General features: G+C 34.6%; 2 protein-coding genes across 2 annotated transcripts in view; both read left to right on the top strand.

The window, feature by feature from the left end:
* The window catches only part of EAF2 (ELL associated factor 2), a 41,927-nt gene extending 24,777 nt beyond the window's left edge, over positions 1–17,150 (top strand). The window contains exons 5-6 of the mRNA XM_082740791.1: positions 401–661; positions 15,771–17,150. Of these exons, the coding sequence (XP_082596917.1) occupies positions 401–661; positions 15,771–15,817 (308 nt within the window). The 3' untranslated portion in view covers positions 15,818–17,150. The remainder of the gene's footprint in view (positions 1–400; positions 662–15,770) is intronic.
* Positions 1–18,080, top strand: part of SLC15A2 (solute carrier family 15 member 2) — a 93,796-nt gene that overhangs the window by 24,810 nt on the left and 50,906 nt on the right. Inside the window, exons 5-6 of the mRNA XM_082740348.1 lie at positions 401–661; positions 15,771–15,846. Of these exons, the coding sequence (XP_082596474.1) occupies positions 15,810–15,846 (37 nt within the window). The 5' untranslated portion in view covers positions 401–661; positions 15,771–15,809. The remainder of the gene's footprint in view (positions 1–400; positions 662–15,770; positions 15,847–18,080) is intronic.

Raw genomic sequence — 18,080 nt, 5'->3', positions numbered from 1 at the left:
CCACCCCTCACCCTTTCCTCCTCCAAAACCCTCAGTTTGTTTCTCAGAGTCCACAGTCTCTCATGGATTGTCTCCCCCTCCTATTTCCCCCAACTCACTTCTCCTCTCCATCTCCCAGTATCCTCTGTGTTATTCCTTATACTCCACAAGTGAGTTAGAACATATGACAATTGACTCTGTCTGCTTGGTTTCTTTTGCTGAGTGAAATGCCTGTGTTTTTAATGGTAGAGGAGCTTTCTAAATAAAATGCTTAAAATGCTGTAAATGTTTATTTAACTTCATCTATTCCTCATCAACAGTTTCTTAGAAGCTAACACACTCAAATTTTATGTTACTTATTTAATATTTATGTTTAATATTATTTACTTAACCTATCTATTAATTTCTGTTTTATTTTCAGAACTGAAGGCAGAAGCTAGTCTAATGGACCAAATGAGTAGTTGTGATAGTTCATCGGATTCCAAAAATTCATCATCTTCGAGTAGTGAGGATAGTTCCAGTGACTCAGATGATGAACAGTGTACATCCTCTCCTTCTGAGTCAGGGAATTATATCTCAGGACATCCTGCCATGTCTGCCATTCCACATGGCAGGATTTCTGATATGAATGCTGGCCAGAATAGACTTCATGACAATAGTGGCCTTCTGATGAATACTTTAAGTAAGTATATATAAACATGAGTAATTGAAAAAGTAAGAATTTACAGTGGAGCCATAGTGATTATGATCTAAAATTTTGGTTAAGAGAAAAAAACTCTTATTTTATTCATTTGATACTATGATTAACCATTAACTTTTTATTGAGTCATTCCTCTTCTTTTCACTCTGTGACGTAATGTCTTACTGGTTTTTCTCCCATCTCTCTAGATACATTTCTCTTTCTCCTTTGCCAATTTAGAATCTTACTTAGTCATTAGAAGCTGGAGTTCTCAAGCCTTAATTCTAGGTCTTTTTTCTTTTTACTCTACATTCTTTCCCTTGATAATCGCCTCCATCTTTCTGATGTAATTAGTACTTGTAAATTTGCATCTCTGACCCAGACTTTGAGCTCTGGAAGCCGGTAGGTCCAGCACCATCTTTTAGTAAGGGCATCCCAAATTCGCCTTATCCAAAACCAGCTCATAATCATTAGCTTACTGTGTTTCCTCTTAGTGAAAGGCAGGATGCATCTAATGATATAATCTAGAAGCCTAATTATATGCAAGGATTTACTTCCAATCCCTTTTTATAGTGTAGTCAGTCCTTCATCAAGTCCTGTTTATTTTACCTCCTTACTGTTTCTCAAATTCATCTACTTCTCTGCATCTCCACTATCAATCTAGCTCCACTTGCTTTTATTCCTTGCTTTTAACTCTGCAGTAACTTTCTAACTGGTTTACCCCTTATCTAATCAAGCCCTTTTTTGCTCCACTATGTACATTGCTGCCATTTTGATCTTTTCATAATTAAAATATAAATTTTCACCCCTCCTGCTTTAAACTTTTCAATAGCTAGTACAGTTGGCCCTCAAGCAATACATGTTTAAATGGTACATATCCACTTATACATGGATTTTTTTTTCAATAGACTTTTTAGTACTACAAGTGTATTTTCTTTTCCTTACTATTTTCTTAATGTTATTAAGAACATGTATATGTAATACATATAACATGTAAAATATGTGTTAATTGACTGTTTCTCTTATCAGTAAGGCCTCTCGTCAACAGTAGGTTATTAGTAGTTAAGTTTTTGTGGGGTCAAAGTTTTAGACAAATCTTTTACCACAGAAGGTCTGCTCCCCTAAATCCCCCTCACATTGTTCAAGGGTCATGTGTAATTTTTTTTATGACAGAGACAAAACATCTTACTATAATGATCTTGCTCTTTCTGTTCTAGCAATGTTTACCTAATTTTTACCATGGTACTCAAACACTTTCACCCACCTCAGAGCCCTTATACACTGCTATTTATTCAGGAAGAAACACTTCCTTCCTTTCATGTAGTTAGCTTTTTCTCCTTTAAATTACAATTCAAGGCATACTTTATCAAGGACACCTTCCTGACAAAATCAAATCCCCCCTTTTGTAGAACTTCAGAGCAATATCTTGTTTATATCAAATGTCATCATTATAAAGGTTTATCTTTAGTGTGATTTACTTTTTTCTAAAGTATAAGCTCCAGGAAGACACCAAATATGTTTAGCACAGTCCCTGATACATAGTAGATGCTCAATAAATGCTTTTAAATAAAAGCAGACAGGTTAATACTCTTTGGGGGAGAATGGGACTTTCTGTTTATTTAAAGCTGATCTCACTATGTTAATAATAACAGAGAAAGCAGCTAGGAAGGATTGACTCTAGCTCTAGCCAAATAACAGAACTAAAGAAGGAAGGAGCCAAGTCTGCGTGGCAGAGGAAGTAAAACTATGAATTAAATAGGGACCAGGAAAGGTCTTTTGAACTTCTAGTTACTAATGTTGTTAGTGCTAATCTTCCTACCCTAAGAGGTAAAATTGGAGAGTCTGATTTCTTGAATGGCCCAATAATGACAAAAGTTCCCATTCACCAGGAGGATAAAGAATTACAAATTTATATGCCCATAATTATATATCTTCACCATTTATGTGCATATATATTAAAATGTGTAGCTATATGTATGTGTGTGTGTGTATATATATATATATATATGAGATAAAAATTGATAGATGAAGGAGTTATTTACAAGTCTCTGTCATAATGGAATATTTAATCCATCTGTAACCAAGTAGACAAAATTTAATAAGGGTATAAAAGCCTTGAACTACATAATTAACATACCTATTCTAATAGTAAATAGAATTCTACAATCCAAAGTGTGAAGCAGACATTCTTTTAAGGCATATGTAAAACATTTTAGAAATTTCTTCCTATTGAGAAAAAAGGAAATAAAATTATTTCTAAGAATTCACATTTTATTGATCATATTATAGGATTATAATACAATGCTAACATAAACAACAAAAATTATTTTAAAATACATGCTTGCAAACTTCAAAACACATGCCTAATAATTTACACGTTAAAAGGAAACTATAAGGAAATTATAAAATATTCACAATTAAGTAATATCAAAAATAACACCTCAGTAATTTGAGGATGCAACCAAAATGATATTTACAGGGAAATTTATAGTCTCAAAAATGTTCTTTAAAAAAAAAATTGAGTGACACATAGGTGGCTCAGTCAGTTAAGTGGCTGCCGTCGGCTCAGGTCATGATGCCAGAGTCCTGGAATCGAGCCCTGTGTTGGGCTCCTTGCTTAGCAGGGAGTCGGCTTCTCCCCCTCTCTTTTCTTCTGCCTTTCCCTCACCCTTGTTCATGTGCCCCCCCTTTCAAATAAATTAATAAAATCTTAAAAAAAAAAGAACACAGTTACAAAATTGCTAAAGAAGACATTAGAAAATTGAATAACCCATGCACTTCAAACAAGATAGCTAAGTCATGACCAAATAAGGGTTATCACAGAAATGTAAGAAATGTTCAATATCTGAATTGTTAGCAATATAATTCACCACATTAAGAGATTATAGGAATGAAGTCATATGATCATTTTAGCAAATTTGATTTTAACAAAACTTAGTATTTATTAGTTTTAAAACTTTTACCAAAGGCCTAATATAGGAAAATTTCTTTAACTTCATAAAAGTTAATTACAAAAAACAAAACTATTGCTGACATGGTAATTTAGATTCTACATACATTCCCAAGTTAGGAAGAAGACAACGAAGACTGATACCATGATTTCTATTCACTAATACATTCTATTCTATTCATTCATACATTGTACTGAATGTTCTAACAAAAGCAATAAAACAAGAGATAAGATATAAGAATTGAAAACAAGAAAGAAAATGTAATTGTCTACAAAAAAAATTCAGGAGAATCAACAAACTATAGGAATAATAAAATAATTGTAGATGCAAGAATTATATGCAAAAGCCAGTAGTGATTTGTTATACTAGTAGTAACCATTAGGGATTTCTCTTAAAAAGCGGTGAATTTCTTTTTCTGATATATTCTATCTAAATTAAATATTCCTAAAAAGGGAAATAAATCCTCTTACTGTTATAATAATGATCTCATTTTTTAACCTTATCAGACCCAATACCATCTTTTATAAAAGATATTTTAAAGTCCCCTTTAACTATCTTGAAGTGAATTTCATAACTTAGTATCACCTAGGTACATACATCTTTGAAAATAACTTAATATTAAGACAAAATTAAAATAACTTATAGTAAAGTAATATGTATTCCACCTTATAAATATTCAAGCATGGTTATACCAGAACACAATGAAGCAGCCATATGTTTATGTACTTTAAATAATAAATTTGTTTATTAAAAATTGTTTTATTCGAGTGTAGTTGACACAAAAATGTTACATTTCAACATAGTGATTCCACAAGTTTATGCAATATGCTGTGTTCACCTCAAGTTTAGCTACTGTCTGTTACTATGCAATTATAATATCATTGGCTATATTCCTTATGCTGTACCTAATTTATTCCTGTGACTTGTTCATTCCTCAACTGCAAGCCTGTATCTCCCACTCACCTGCACCCATTTTGCCTGTCCTTGTTTCTCCTCCTCTCTGACAATGATCAGTTCTCTGGACTTATAGGTCTGGTTCTGCTTTTTGTTCATTTTTTTTACATTCCACATATAAGTGAAATTGTATGGTTATTGTCTTTCTCAGTCTTCTTTCACTTAGCATAATACCTTCTAGGTTCATCCGTGTCATCACAAATGGAATGATCTCATCCTTTTTTATGACTGTATAATATTTCATTGTAGATGCATAACACATATTCTTTATCCTTCTGAGTCTCAGGTTGCTTCCATATCTGGGATGTTGTAAATAATGCTATGATAAACATAGGGGTATGTATATCTCTTTGAAATAGGGTTTACATTTTCTTTGAGTGAATACCCAGGGATGGAATTATTGGATCATATAATATTTCTATTTTTAATTTTTTTGAGGAACCTACATACTGTTTTCCACTCGATGCTCCAATTTACATTCCTACCAACAGTGTATAAGGGTTACTTTTCCTTCTCATCCCCACCAACACTTGTTATTTATTGTCTTTCTGATTTTAGCCATTCTGACAGGTGTAAGGTAATATCTCATTTTGGTTTTGATTTGCATTTCCCTGATGATGAGTGATTTTGAGCATCTTTTCATGTGTCTTTTGACCATCTGTATGACTTATTTGGAAAAATGTCTGTTTGGATCTTCTACCCATTTGTTTTTTTTTCTTTCAAGATTTTACTTAAATTCAAGTCAGTTCACATATAGTGTAGTATTAGCTTCAAGGGTATAATTTAGTGATTCATCAGTTGCATATGACACCCAGTGCTCATTACATCAAGTGACCTACTTAATGCCCATCACCCACTTACCCCATTCCCCAACCCACTTTCCCTACAGCAAACTTCAGTTTGTTGTCTATATATAAAGGTCTCTTATGGTTTGCCTCCCTGTCTTTATCTTACTTTATTTTTCCTTGTTTTGTTTCTTAAATTCCACATATGAATTAAACCATATGGTGTTTGTCTTTTTCTGACTGACTTATTTTGCTTAGCATAATATTCTCTAGCTCCATCCAACTCATTGCAAATGGCAAGATTTTATTCTTTTTGGTGGGTAATATTTTATTGTGTCTGGATACCACATCTTCTTCATCCACTCATCATATGCAATATGCTGTGTATGGACATTGGGGCTCTTTCCATATTTTGGCTATGTGGATAGTTATGCTGTACACATTGGGGTTCATGTGCCCCTTCAAACCACTATTTTTGTATCCTTTGGGTAAATACCTACTAGTGCAATTGCTGGGTTATATTTTTAACTTTTTGAAGAACCTCCATACTGTTTTCCAGAGTGGCTGCATCAGTTTGTACTCCCACCAACAATGTAAGAGGCTTCTCTTTTCTCCACATCTGTTGTTTCTTGTGTTGTTAACTTCAGCCATTCTGACAGGTGTGAGGTTGTATCTCATTGTGTTTTTAATCTGTATTTCCCTGATGAGTGTTGAGCGTTTTTTCATCAGTTTTTTAGCCATTTGTGTATCTTCTTTGGAGAAATATCTGTTCATGTCTTCTGCCCATTTCTTAACTGAATTTTTTTTTATTTTTGGGATATTGAGTTTTATAAGTTCTTTATACAAGATGTCATTTGCAGGGGCGCCTGGGTGGCTCAGTGGTTAAGCCACTGCCTTTGGCTCAGGTCATGATCTCAGGGTCCTGGGATTGAGTCCCGCGTCGGGCTCTCTGCTCAGCAGGGAGCCTGCTTCCTCCTCTCTCTCTCTGCCTGCCTCTCTGCCTACTTGTGATTTCTCTCTGTCAAATAAATAAATAAATAAATCTTTAAAAAAAAAAAAAAAAGATGTCATTTGCAAATATCTTCTCCCATTCCATACACTGTCTTTCAGTTTTGTTGATTGTTCCGTTTGCTGTGCAGAAGTTTTTTTTATCTTGATGAAGTCCCAGTAGTTAATTTTTTATTTTGTTTCCCTTGCCTCCAGACATGTGTCTAGTAAAAAGTTGTTGCAGCTGGGATGAAAGAGGTTGCTGCCTATGTTCTTCTCTAGGATTTTGATGGATTCCTGTCTCACATTTAGGTCCTTAATCCCTTTAGAATTTATTTTTGTGTATGGTGTAAGAAAGTGGTCCAGTTTCATTCTTCTGTGTGTGGCTGTCCATTTTCCTAACACTATTTAAAGAGAATGTCTTTTTTTCCATTGCATATTCTTTCCTGCTTTGTCAAAGATTCATTGACCATATAGTTGTGGGTCCATTTTTGGATCCTCTACTCTGTTCCATTGATCTATGTGTCTGTTTTTGTGCCAGTGCCATACTGGTTTTTCTTTTCTTTTCTTTTTTTTTTTTTTCCAGCATAACAGTATTCGTTGTTTTTGCACCACACCCAGTGCCATACTGTTTTGATGATTATAGCTTTGTAATACAGTTTCAAGTCAGAAATGTGATGTCTACCACTTTGCTCTTCTTTTTCTTCCTTTTTTTTTTTTTAATTTAAATTTTGTTAGTTAACATATGGCATAATATTGATCTCAGGAGTAGAATCAGTGATTCATCACTTACATGCAACACTCTGTGCTCATCACATCAAGTGCCCTCTTTAATACCTATCACCCATCTAGCCCATCCCCCACCCACTTCTCTTCATCAACCCTGTTTGTTCTCTGTCATTAAGAGTCACTTGTGGCTTGTTTAAAGAAAAATACTGTACAATCTCAGTCATATGTGGAATTTAAGAAAGAAAACAGATAAACATACAGGAAGGGGGAAAAGAAAAAAAGGAGAGAGGGAAACAAGCTATTATTTTTCAACTTACTTTAGCTATTCAGGGTCTTTTTTGGTTCTGTACAAATTTTAGAATTGTCTGTTCTAGTTCTGAGAAGAAAAATGCTCATGTTATTTTGATAGGGATTGTATTGAATGTGTAGATTGTTTGGGGAAGTAGAGATATTTTAACAATATTTGTTCTTCCAATCCATGCGTGTGGAATGTTTTTACGCTTCTTTGTGTCTTCCTCAGTTTCTTTTGTAGGTGTTCTGTAGTTTTCAGAGTACAGATCTTTTACCTCTTAGGTTAGGTTCATTCCTAGGTATCTTACGGTTTTAGGTGCAATTGTAAATGGTATTGAGTCCTTGATTTCTGTTTCTGCTGCTTCATTATTGATGTATAGAAATGCACTAGGCTTCTGTGTGTTGATTTTATACCCTGTGACTTTGCTGAATTCCTGTATCAGTTCTAGCAATTTTTGGTGGAGTCTTTTGGGTTTTCTACATAGAGTATCATGTGGTCTATGAAGAATGAAAGTTTAAATTCTTCCTTGCTGATTCAGATGCCTTTTATTTCTTTTTGTTTCCCCTAAGTCCTGACCTTAGGGGGAAAGCTCTCAGTTTTTCTTCACTGAGCACAATAATAGCTGTGGCTCTTTCTTATATGGCCTTTACAGTGTTGAGGTATGTTCCTTCTATCCCTACTTTCTTCAGGGTTTTTTTTTAAAAGATTGTATTTATTTACTTGCCAGAAAGAGAGAGTGATATAGCACAAGCAGGGGGAGAGGCAGGCAGAGGGAGAAGCAGACTCCTTGCTGAGCAAGAGGCCTGATGTGGGACTCAATCCCAGGACACTGGGATCATGATCTGAGCTGAAGGCAAATGCTTAACCGGCTAAGCCACCCGGGCATCCCTTCTTCAGGGTTTTTATCAAGAGAGGATGATGTATTTTGTCAAATGCTGTTTCTGTATCTATTTGAGAGGGCCATATGGTTCTTATGCTTTCTTTTATTAATGTGGTGTATCATGATGATTCATTTACAGATATTGAACCACCCCTGCAGCCCAGGAATAAATCCCACTTGGTCATGGTGAATAGTTCTTATAATGTTCTATTGGATCTGATTAGCTAGTAACTTGAGAATATTTACATCCATGTTTATCAGAGATATTGGTCTGTAATTCTCCTTTGTAGTGGGGTCTTTGTTTGGTTTTGGAATCAAGATAATGTTGGCCTCATAGAATGAGTTTGGAAGTTTTGTTTCCATTTCTATTTTTTGGAACAGTTTAAGAATAAGTATTGATTCTTCAAATGTTTGGCAGAATTCCCCTGGGAAGCTATCTGCCCTGGACTCTTATTTGTTGGGAGATTTTGATTACTGATTCAATTTCTTAGCTGGTTATGGGTCTGTTCAAATTTTCTATTTCTTCTTGCTTCAGTTTTGGTAGTTTATATGTTTCTAGGAATTTATCCATTTTTTCCAGATTGCCTAATTTGTTGACATATAATTGCTCATAATATTCTCTTTATAGTTTTTTGTATTTCTTCAGTGTTGGTTGTGATCTCTTTGCCTTCATTAGTGATTTTATTTATTTGGGTCCTTTCTCTTTTTGATAAGTCTGGCTAGGGGGATATCAATTTTGTTCATTCTTTCAAAGAACCAGATCCTAGTCTCATTGACCTGTTCTATATTTTTGGTTTCTGTATCATTTATTTCTGCTCTGATCTTCATTATTTCCCTTCTCCTGCTGGATTAAGCTTTATTTGCTGTTCTTTTTCTAACTCCTTTAGGTGTAAGATTAGGTTCTTGAGGAAGGCTTGTATTGTTATGTACTTCCCTTTTATGACTGCCTTTGCTTCATCCCAAAGATTTTATACTCTTGTCTTTTCATTTTCATTTGCTTCCATGTATTTTTTTTCAATTCTTCTTTAATTTCCTGGTTAACCCATTCATTTTTTAGTAGGGTGTTCTTTAACCTCCATGTATTTGTGTTCTTTCCAAATTTTTTCTTGTGGTTGACTTCAAATTTCGTAGAATTATGGTCTGAAAATTTGAATGGTATGATCTTAATCTTTTTGTACTACTTGAGGCCTGATTTATGACCCACTATGTAATCTATTCTGGAGAATATACCATATATACTTGAATGTATATTCTGCTGCTTTAGAATGAGAAGCTCTGAATATAACTTAAGTCACTCTGGTCCAGTGTGTCATTCAAAGCCCAGCTTACATGATCTGTCCATTGCTGTGAGTGGGAAGTTAAAGTCCTGTACCATTATTGTGTTATTATCAATGATTTTCTTTAAGTTTGTTTTAATTGGTTTATATTTTTGGCTGCTTCCAAGTTAGGGGCATAAATATTTACAATTATTAGAGCTTCTTGTTGGCTAGACCCCTTTATTATGATATAGTGTCCTTTTTCATCTCTTACTACAGTCTTTGGTTTAAAATCTAGTTTGTCTGAAATAAGTATGGCTACTCCTGCTTTCTTTTGATGTCCTTTAGCATGATAAATGGTTCTCCATCCCCTCACTTTCAGTCTAGAGGTGTCTTTGGGTTTAAAATGAATTTCTTGTAAGCAGCATTATCAATGGGACTTTTTTTTTTTTAAATCAATTCTGCTTCCCTGTATCTTTTGATTGGAGCATTTAGTCCATTTACATTCAGAATAACTATTGAAAGATGAATTTAATGTCATTATATTAACTATAAAGTTGCTGTTCCCATAGGTTGTTTCTGTTTCTTTCTAGTGTTTATTGCTTTCTGTGTCACTTTCCTGTTCAAAGAGTCCCCTTTAATTTCTTGCAGAGCTGGTTTAGTTTTCACAAACTCCTTTATTTTTTGCTTGTTTTAGAAACTTTTTATCTCTCCTTCTATTCTGAATGACAGTCTTGCTAGACAAAGTATTTCCAGCCTCCTATTTTTACCATTTAGTAAGTTGAATATATCATGCCATCCTTTGTAGCCTGCCGGGTGTCTGTGGACAAGTCTGCTGCTAACCTTATGTGTCTACCCTTATAGGCTAAGGACCTTCTCTCCTGAGCTGTTTTCAGAATTCTCTCTTTATCTTTGTATTTTGCAGGTTTCACTATAATATGTTTTGGTGTTGACCTGTTTTTGTTGATTTTTGAGGGAAGTTCTCTGTGCCACTTGGACTAGAATGCCTGTTTCCTTCCCCTAGATTAGTTAAGTTCCCAGCTGTAATTTGTTCAAATAAACTTCTGCCCCCTTTTCCCACTTTTCTTTTTCTGGGACTCCTATGATGCAGATATTTTTTCAATTTATGGAATCACTGGGTTCCCTAAGTCTTCCTTCATAATCTAATAGTTTATTTTCCTCTTTTTCCCCGCTTCATTATTTTCTTTAACTTTATCTTCTGTATCACCTATTCATTCCTGTTTCTGCCATCTTCACTGTGATTATATTTAGCCTGTTTTGTATCTCAGTTATAGCATTTTTAATTTCAGCCCAGCTAGCCTTAGGTCCTTTTATCTGTGCAGCAAGGGTCTCTTTGGTGTCTTCTATGCTTTTTTCAAGTCTAGCTGGTAATCTTATAACTGTTGATTTAAATTCTTGTTTAGATATATCGCTTATATCTGCCTTGAGCAAGTCCCTGGTTGTCGTATCTTCCTGACCTTTCTTTTGGGGAAAATTTCTCTGTCTTGTTATTTTGGCTCAGTTTCTGTCTTTTGTGAGTTATGAAAGCTTGTTATGTTTCCTGTACCTGAGAGTAATGCTATATTAAAAAAGAGTCATACACTGTCCAAGGGCTGGCACTTCAGGAAGTGTTTCTAGTGTATGCTGTGTGCACTCTGCTGTTGCATTTTGGCTGCTCTTTCCCACAGATCAGTCCTCTGCAGGGTTCCTCCTTGCTTGCAGTAGGTAGTCTTTGGACCTTTAACCAGGTGTGCTTTGTTTGTTAAAATAAGTCTGGAAAAAAAAGAGGAAAAAAAATTAAAAATAAATCCTGATTCAAAAACAAAGAAAGAGAGAGAGAGAAAAGGAAAAGCAGCAATGACAACAAAAAACCCCAAAGAGACAAACAGAAGACTATAAGCCTGATTCCAAAGAAAAAGAAAGGGGGGAAAAAAGAATAAGAAACATAAAAAAGGGAGCCTGATCCAGAAAAAGAGAAAAGGAAATAAAAAGACAAACTAACAGACAAAAACTATAAGCCTGATTCCAAAGGTGGGGGGTGGGGGGAGGGAGGGAGAAGGAAGAAAAAAAAAATTACAGCTTGGTCCTATTCCCATCAGAACTAAAGATGATGCTTTGAAGCCCTGTATAATCAGTAGACTTGTGCATGCAGAGTGCTGCCTGTGCTGGTCTTCTGGGGGAGAGGCCCACTCTGCCAGCTCAGAGTCAGTCCTGCCCCAGTAAATATGCACTTGGCACGTAGAGGGAAGCAGGATTTGGTGTAAGCAGCTCCTGCCTCTACTGGCTCTGCCCATTTTTTAATGTAATGGTTTGGTTTTTGGTAATGAGTCATAAAAATTCTTTATATATTTTAGATGTTTACTCCTTATTGAATATATCATTTGCAAGTATCTTCCCCCATTCAGTAGGTTATCTTTTTGTTTCGTTGATGGGTCCTTTATTGGGCAAAAGCTTTTTATTTTGATGTAGTCCCAATAGTTTAGTTTTGTTTTTGTTTCTCTTGCTTTAGGAGACGTATCTAGAAAAATGTCGCAATAGCTGATGTCAGTGAAATTATTGCCTATGCTCTTTCCTAGGATTTGTATGGTTTTAAGTCTCCCATTTAGGTCTTAATCCATTTTGAGTTTATTTTTTTGTATGATGTTAGACAGTGGTCCAGTTTCATTCTCTTGCATATATTTTCCCAATTTTCTCAGCACCATTTATTATACATTCTTGACTCTTTTGTTATAGATTAATTGACCATATAAATGTGGTTTATTTCTGGGCCATCTGTTCTGTCCAGTTGATCTGTATGTCTATTTTTGTGCCTGTACCATACCGTTTTGATTACTACCAGCTTTGTAGTATAGCTTGAAATCTTTAATGAATCAATTTAGAAGAAAAGCAAGACAACATACCATTCATAATGTCAACAATTTTTCTATTTAATTTGTTGAAATAGGGATTAGAGAAGCATTGATATCACTAATATGTTTTCCAAAACAATTTAATAAAGAAAATCTTTGTAAAAGTTCTGGAAAAAACAAAGTATTCTTTCAGTTTACATGATAGTTCCATCCTTGTAAATTTCAGCGAATTTTAAATCTGTGTAAAAGAATTCTTTAGTTTATAAAACTGAAATTAGATTCCACCTTACGATTACAAACAAGTCTTCCACGTACATGAATATAATACTGGACTTTCAAAAGTTCTGCAGAATGTAATAGACTTCGTTATTGTGCAAGACTGGTCCATTCATTGTAAGACATTTGCCATTCCTAAATTCCCTCCCACGAAATGCCACTAGCAATCTGCAAATCATCTGGACAAGCAACACTTCATATAAATTTCTGTAACATCTCTAATGGAACAGTATTTTTCTCATTGAAAACCATTGGCTTAGGAGTCTGTGTGCATTTGCTATGGGTAAACTCTTTTTTCCAAGTCACAATTACCATTTCGATTGGAAATGTGTTTCCTTTACCAGCATGTCGTGTTCACAGGCTAATCTGATACCTTCAAAATCAACCAAACATTTCAACAGCATGGTAATATATGCATATGATCTGTACAACATGAAGTCTATTAACAGAAGTGGAACTTGGAACATTTGGGTTTGACCTAAGAAACTTATTATGACATTGTATCAAGTTGAACATTCTTATGCCATAGAATAGTTGTGTAATAAATGGAAACTTAATCCTTGAAAAGTATAAAATGGTCTTGGGAACCAGATACACAAAAGAAGCTTTAACAAATTTCTTTATTGAATAATGTAATAGTTCTGGAGTTCATGCAGTGGACTGAGCTCTCTTACAACAGCTTATTTATGGCCTAGAAACCACTCCTCTTAAATTGGGTATGAGCTTCAAATTATGCCAGCTTTTTGTTGATTTTGGAGTAGTTTAAAAATATGAGAATGTTTTTACCATTTTAATTTAGTACTCAAATGGTATTATCCAGTTCCATGTGTTCAAAGAAACCCCTGCAGTTAGTGACCCCCAAATCTTTATTTCCAGGAGTAACCTCTACCTAGAGCTCCAGGCTTGTATATCCAATTGCCTACAACATATTTATTTGAATATTTACAGTGTATCTCAAATGTGTCATGTTGAAAATCGAACTTTTTTTTTCTTGATTTTTCTCACAACTCTTGTTCCCCTGGCATTTCTTATCACAGTAAATGATACCACCATCTAGTTGTTTAGATCAGAAATGCTTGGGGTCTTTCTTCACTTTTCTTTTTCTCTCATGCCTATATCCAGTACTTTTGATAGTCCTGTGAGTTCTGCCTTATACTATAAACCTAACTGCTTAGCACCACCTGAGCCACCTGAGTCAAAGCCTGTATTATTTATGTGAGAAGCTGCAATACGATTATAGTTTATTATAGTATATATATACCATTATAGCGTGCTCACTGTTTTTTTTTTTTATATTTTATTTATTTGACAATGAGAGACAGCAAGAGAAGGAACACAAGCAGGGGGAGTAGGAGAGGGAGAACAGGCTTCCCATGGAGCACGGACCCTGATGTGGGGCTGGATCCCAGGACCCAGGGATCATGAACTGAGCCCAAGACAGACGCTTAATGACTGAGCCACCCAGGCGCCCCCATATTCACTGTGAAACATTTCTTTCTTTCTTTTTTTTAAATAAGATATTCTTTTTTAAAAAAAAAAAATTTATTTTATTTATTTATTTTCAGCATAACAGTATTCATTGCTTTTGCACCACACCCAGTACTCCATGCAATCCGTGCCCTCTCTCATACCCACCACATGGTTCCCCCAACCTCCCGCCCCCCACCCCTTCAAAACCCTCAGATTGTTTTTCAGAGTCCATAGTCTCTCGTGGTTCACCTCCCCTTCCAATTTCCCCCAACTCCCTTCTCCTCTCTAACTCCCCTTGTCCTCCATGCCATTTGTTAAACAACATTTCAAGTCCGTTGCTTACTTAAAATTTTCTGATGAATTCCCATTACATTTCAAACAAAATCCAAAGTTTTTATCATAACCTATAAACCAGTCTTCTGATATCTGGATATCTTTCTGACCTCATTTCCTATCATCTCTTCCTCATTCATTCCACTCTGGCTGCAGGGCCTTCTTGATGTCAGAGAACACAGCAAGCATGCTTCTGCCTTAGGGCATTTGTATGTGCTGTTCCCTGAGCCTGGAAAGTATCTGCCCTCCATCCACATTAATAGGACTTTCTCTCTACGGTTGGATCTCTATTCAAATGCCACCCTTCAAGGAGGCTTTATCAACTATCCTGTCTAAAATACCACTTCTCACCACTTTTCTCATACCTATCTTCATTTTTCATAGTATTTATCCCTACTTGGCATCATATTATATATTTCTTTGTTTATTCTCTCTCTCCCCACTGGAATTAAATTCCATTGCTATAAGCACATCATTGAATTATAAACAGAACCAATGATGCTCCACAAATAAGTGAAACCATATGATAATTGACTCTCTCCGCTTGACTTATTTCACTCAGCATAGTCTCTTCCAGTCCCATCCATGTTGCTACAAAAGGTGGGTATTCTTCCTTTCTGATGGAGGCATAATACTCCATAGTGTATATGGACCAGTTAGAGAGGAGAAGGGAATTGAGGGAAATTGGAAGGGGAGGTGAACCATGAGAGACTATGGACTCTGAAAAACAATCTGAGGGTTTTGAAGGGGCGGGAGATGGGAGGTTGGGGGAACCAGGTAGTGGGTATTGGAGAGGGCACAGATTGCATGGAGCACTGGGTGTGGTACAAAAACAATGAATACTGTTACGCTGAAAATAAATTTTAAATAAATAAATAAATAAATAAACAGAACCAATGATGAGTTATTCATAACATATACTATTTAATATTTTGACTGAATTTTAAGTACAAAATTGTATAACATTTTTACACTCTTCAAAATGATTTAGGCTGATCATCTAAACTACATTTTATTTTCATTACCTGATGTAATTAAATCAGTGGGAGTAACAAAGGAAGGTGGTGTTGGTGTGTGAAAGAAGACTAAAAAAGATGCCAGGTGATAAAACTATGCTGAAGATTGATGGTGTATGTTTTCTTTACACGCAGTATTAATTTTTGGAATTACTAATGATATGACTAAATTATAGGATAAGCAATCTAGTTATTAGTGACAAAATGGTGGCTAAATGGTTCACCCATGGTGTTATATTTTGCAAGATATTTATGTTATCCAGAAGTAAATACATTGAATATGAAAATGTAAAATATTTAATTACTACAGTTTTGATTTTTTTTTTAATTTTAGGAAATGATTTGCAGCTGAGTGAATCAGGAAGTGACAGTGATGACTGAAGAAACATTCAGCTATAAATATAAAATTTGTAAGATGTGATATTTATTTTATATTAAGAATAAAGATTCCTAATACTGAAGAAAATGTATCTTAACATTTGATGATTAGAGAAATTTAATTTGGCTGATGTTATATTTTTGACCTTTTTTAAATACTAGCATTTTCATGTGCTTCCTCTTTATTAGGCTGTACAGATGAGAAAACAGACATTAGGTAACTTGCCCACAGGTTGTTAGTTAACAAGTGGCAGATCAAGTGTTCTAGAGTACAAGTTTAATACTCTGTTTTAAAATACTGATGTCTTACAATTGTGAAATGTCAAAACAATTGATTTATAATAAATTCCCATGGTTTTAATTATATCTCTGAGCCTTTTATATCTGATAGTCCTTAAATTTTGGTTAAGAATACTTTAATTCTTGATAAAATTAAGCTATAATTTAGGGTAAAAGTAAAGCTAGATAATCATTTTAATGAAAAAACTGTTCTTGTATATCTTATAATATTTTTGTCATTTTAATATTTTGCTTCTGAGAAAAAATAAGCAATTAATTGTGTTAAGTAGATAATTAATATTTATATCTACAGTATTTTTGAATATGGAGAAAATGATAAATATTAGATTATAGTTGACAGCCACTGACCAGCAGCAAGTTCTTTTTTCCTTCTTTAAGTTCCCTTTTTCTTTTTAATAAACTGCATTTTCTAAAGCAGTTTTTGGTTCATAGCGAAATTGAGCAGAAATTACAGAAAATTCTCATATACTCCCTGTTCCCCTCCTCTCACAACCTCACCCGCTATAAACATCTGCACCAGAGTGGTACATTTTTACAACCGATGAATCTTACATTGACACGTCATCACCTAAAGTCCATATTTGCATTAGAGTTCGCTCTTTGTATTATACAATTTGTGGGTTTTGACATATATATAGTGATGTGTATCCACCTCTGTAATATCATACAGAATAGTTTCACAGCCCTGAAAATCCTTTGCTCTGTCTATTCATTTATTCCTCCTTCCCCACCCCAACCACTGGCAGCCACTGATGTTTTACTGTCTCCTTGGTTTTGCCTTTTATAGCATGTCATATAGTTAGAATCATACTGTACGCTGCCTTTTCAGACTGAATTCTTTTACTTAAATATGCATTTAAGCTTCCTCCATGTCTTTACATGGCTTCATAGCTCATTCCATTTTGTCACTGAATAGCATTACATTGTCTGAATGTACCAAAGTTTACTTATTCTCTAACCTGCTGAAAGAATTTTGGCTGTTTCCAAGTTTCGGCAGTTGAAGATCAATAAAAAATTTTGTCATAATTGCCTTTTACCATAGGAATTTCTGTGTTTTTTTTTTAATCTTTAAGTTTTGGTTTTAATCTCTCTTTATTCTCTCTCCCTTCCTCTCTTTGGCCTACCCTTAGCTAATCTATTTTTAACTTCATTTTTATATCTATTTTATTCATCAACCATTATCTGAGAACCACAGCTATGTCATTTATTACTTAACTAAAACAAGCTCAAATATTTAATGTAGCTAATAAAACATGCTTATCATTTTAACATAGTAATACAAATTATAATGGTTTTTACTGAAACTTATTATGCTGAGATTTCTTTGATTAGTGATTACTGTACCAGGAATGAGTACATGGTGGTCTGAGTTGATAATGCCAGCTATATAACATTATATTCTCAAACTATACCTTTTGCAGTCAAAACACCTCCTCCTTTCTCCTCCTTATTATTTACCCCATAAATGAAACATGTTCTTAAAGACATGTTCTTTTTTATGGTCTGAATACCTAGAGTATCATTCTCTATGCCCTTTAAGGATAAATATAAGTGGTTTAGAGAGGAATGAAATAATATTTTCCATGCCTCTGTACCTCCTCATTTGATGTTTTTTCAGACACTGAAATGCAGGGAGCTATGGATGAGACAGATTACCAGATATGAGGTTCTCTGCCAGAATCATCTGATGATCCTGACATGATGACAAGCTATTATCTTTTTCCCCAACTTTATTGAAATGTAATTGACATAGTCATATGTCAAATTTAAATTTGTATGTATAAATTTAAGATGTACAGTGTGATGATTTGATCCACATAATTATTATGAAACGATTACTATAATAAGGTTAGTTGACATAAGCACAATATCATTTTATTTTGCCTGTTCTGAATGGTTTGATGAAAATGAAAATGATATATGCTTGCAAGTGGGAAAAGTAAGTTGGCTACAAAGGAACAAAAAT

This window comes from Mustela nivalis, assembly GCF_964662115.1.
Source record: "Mustela nivalis genome assembly, chromosome: 1".
NCBI classification, from domain to species: Eukaryota; Metazoa; Chordata; class Mammalia; order Carnivora; family Mustelidae; genus Mustela; species Mustela nivalis.
Note: the sequence above shows the minus strand (reverse complement) of the source record. Positions and strands in the feature narration are given on the sequence as shown.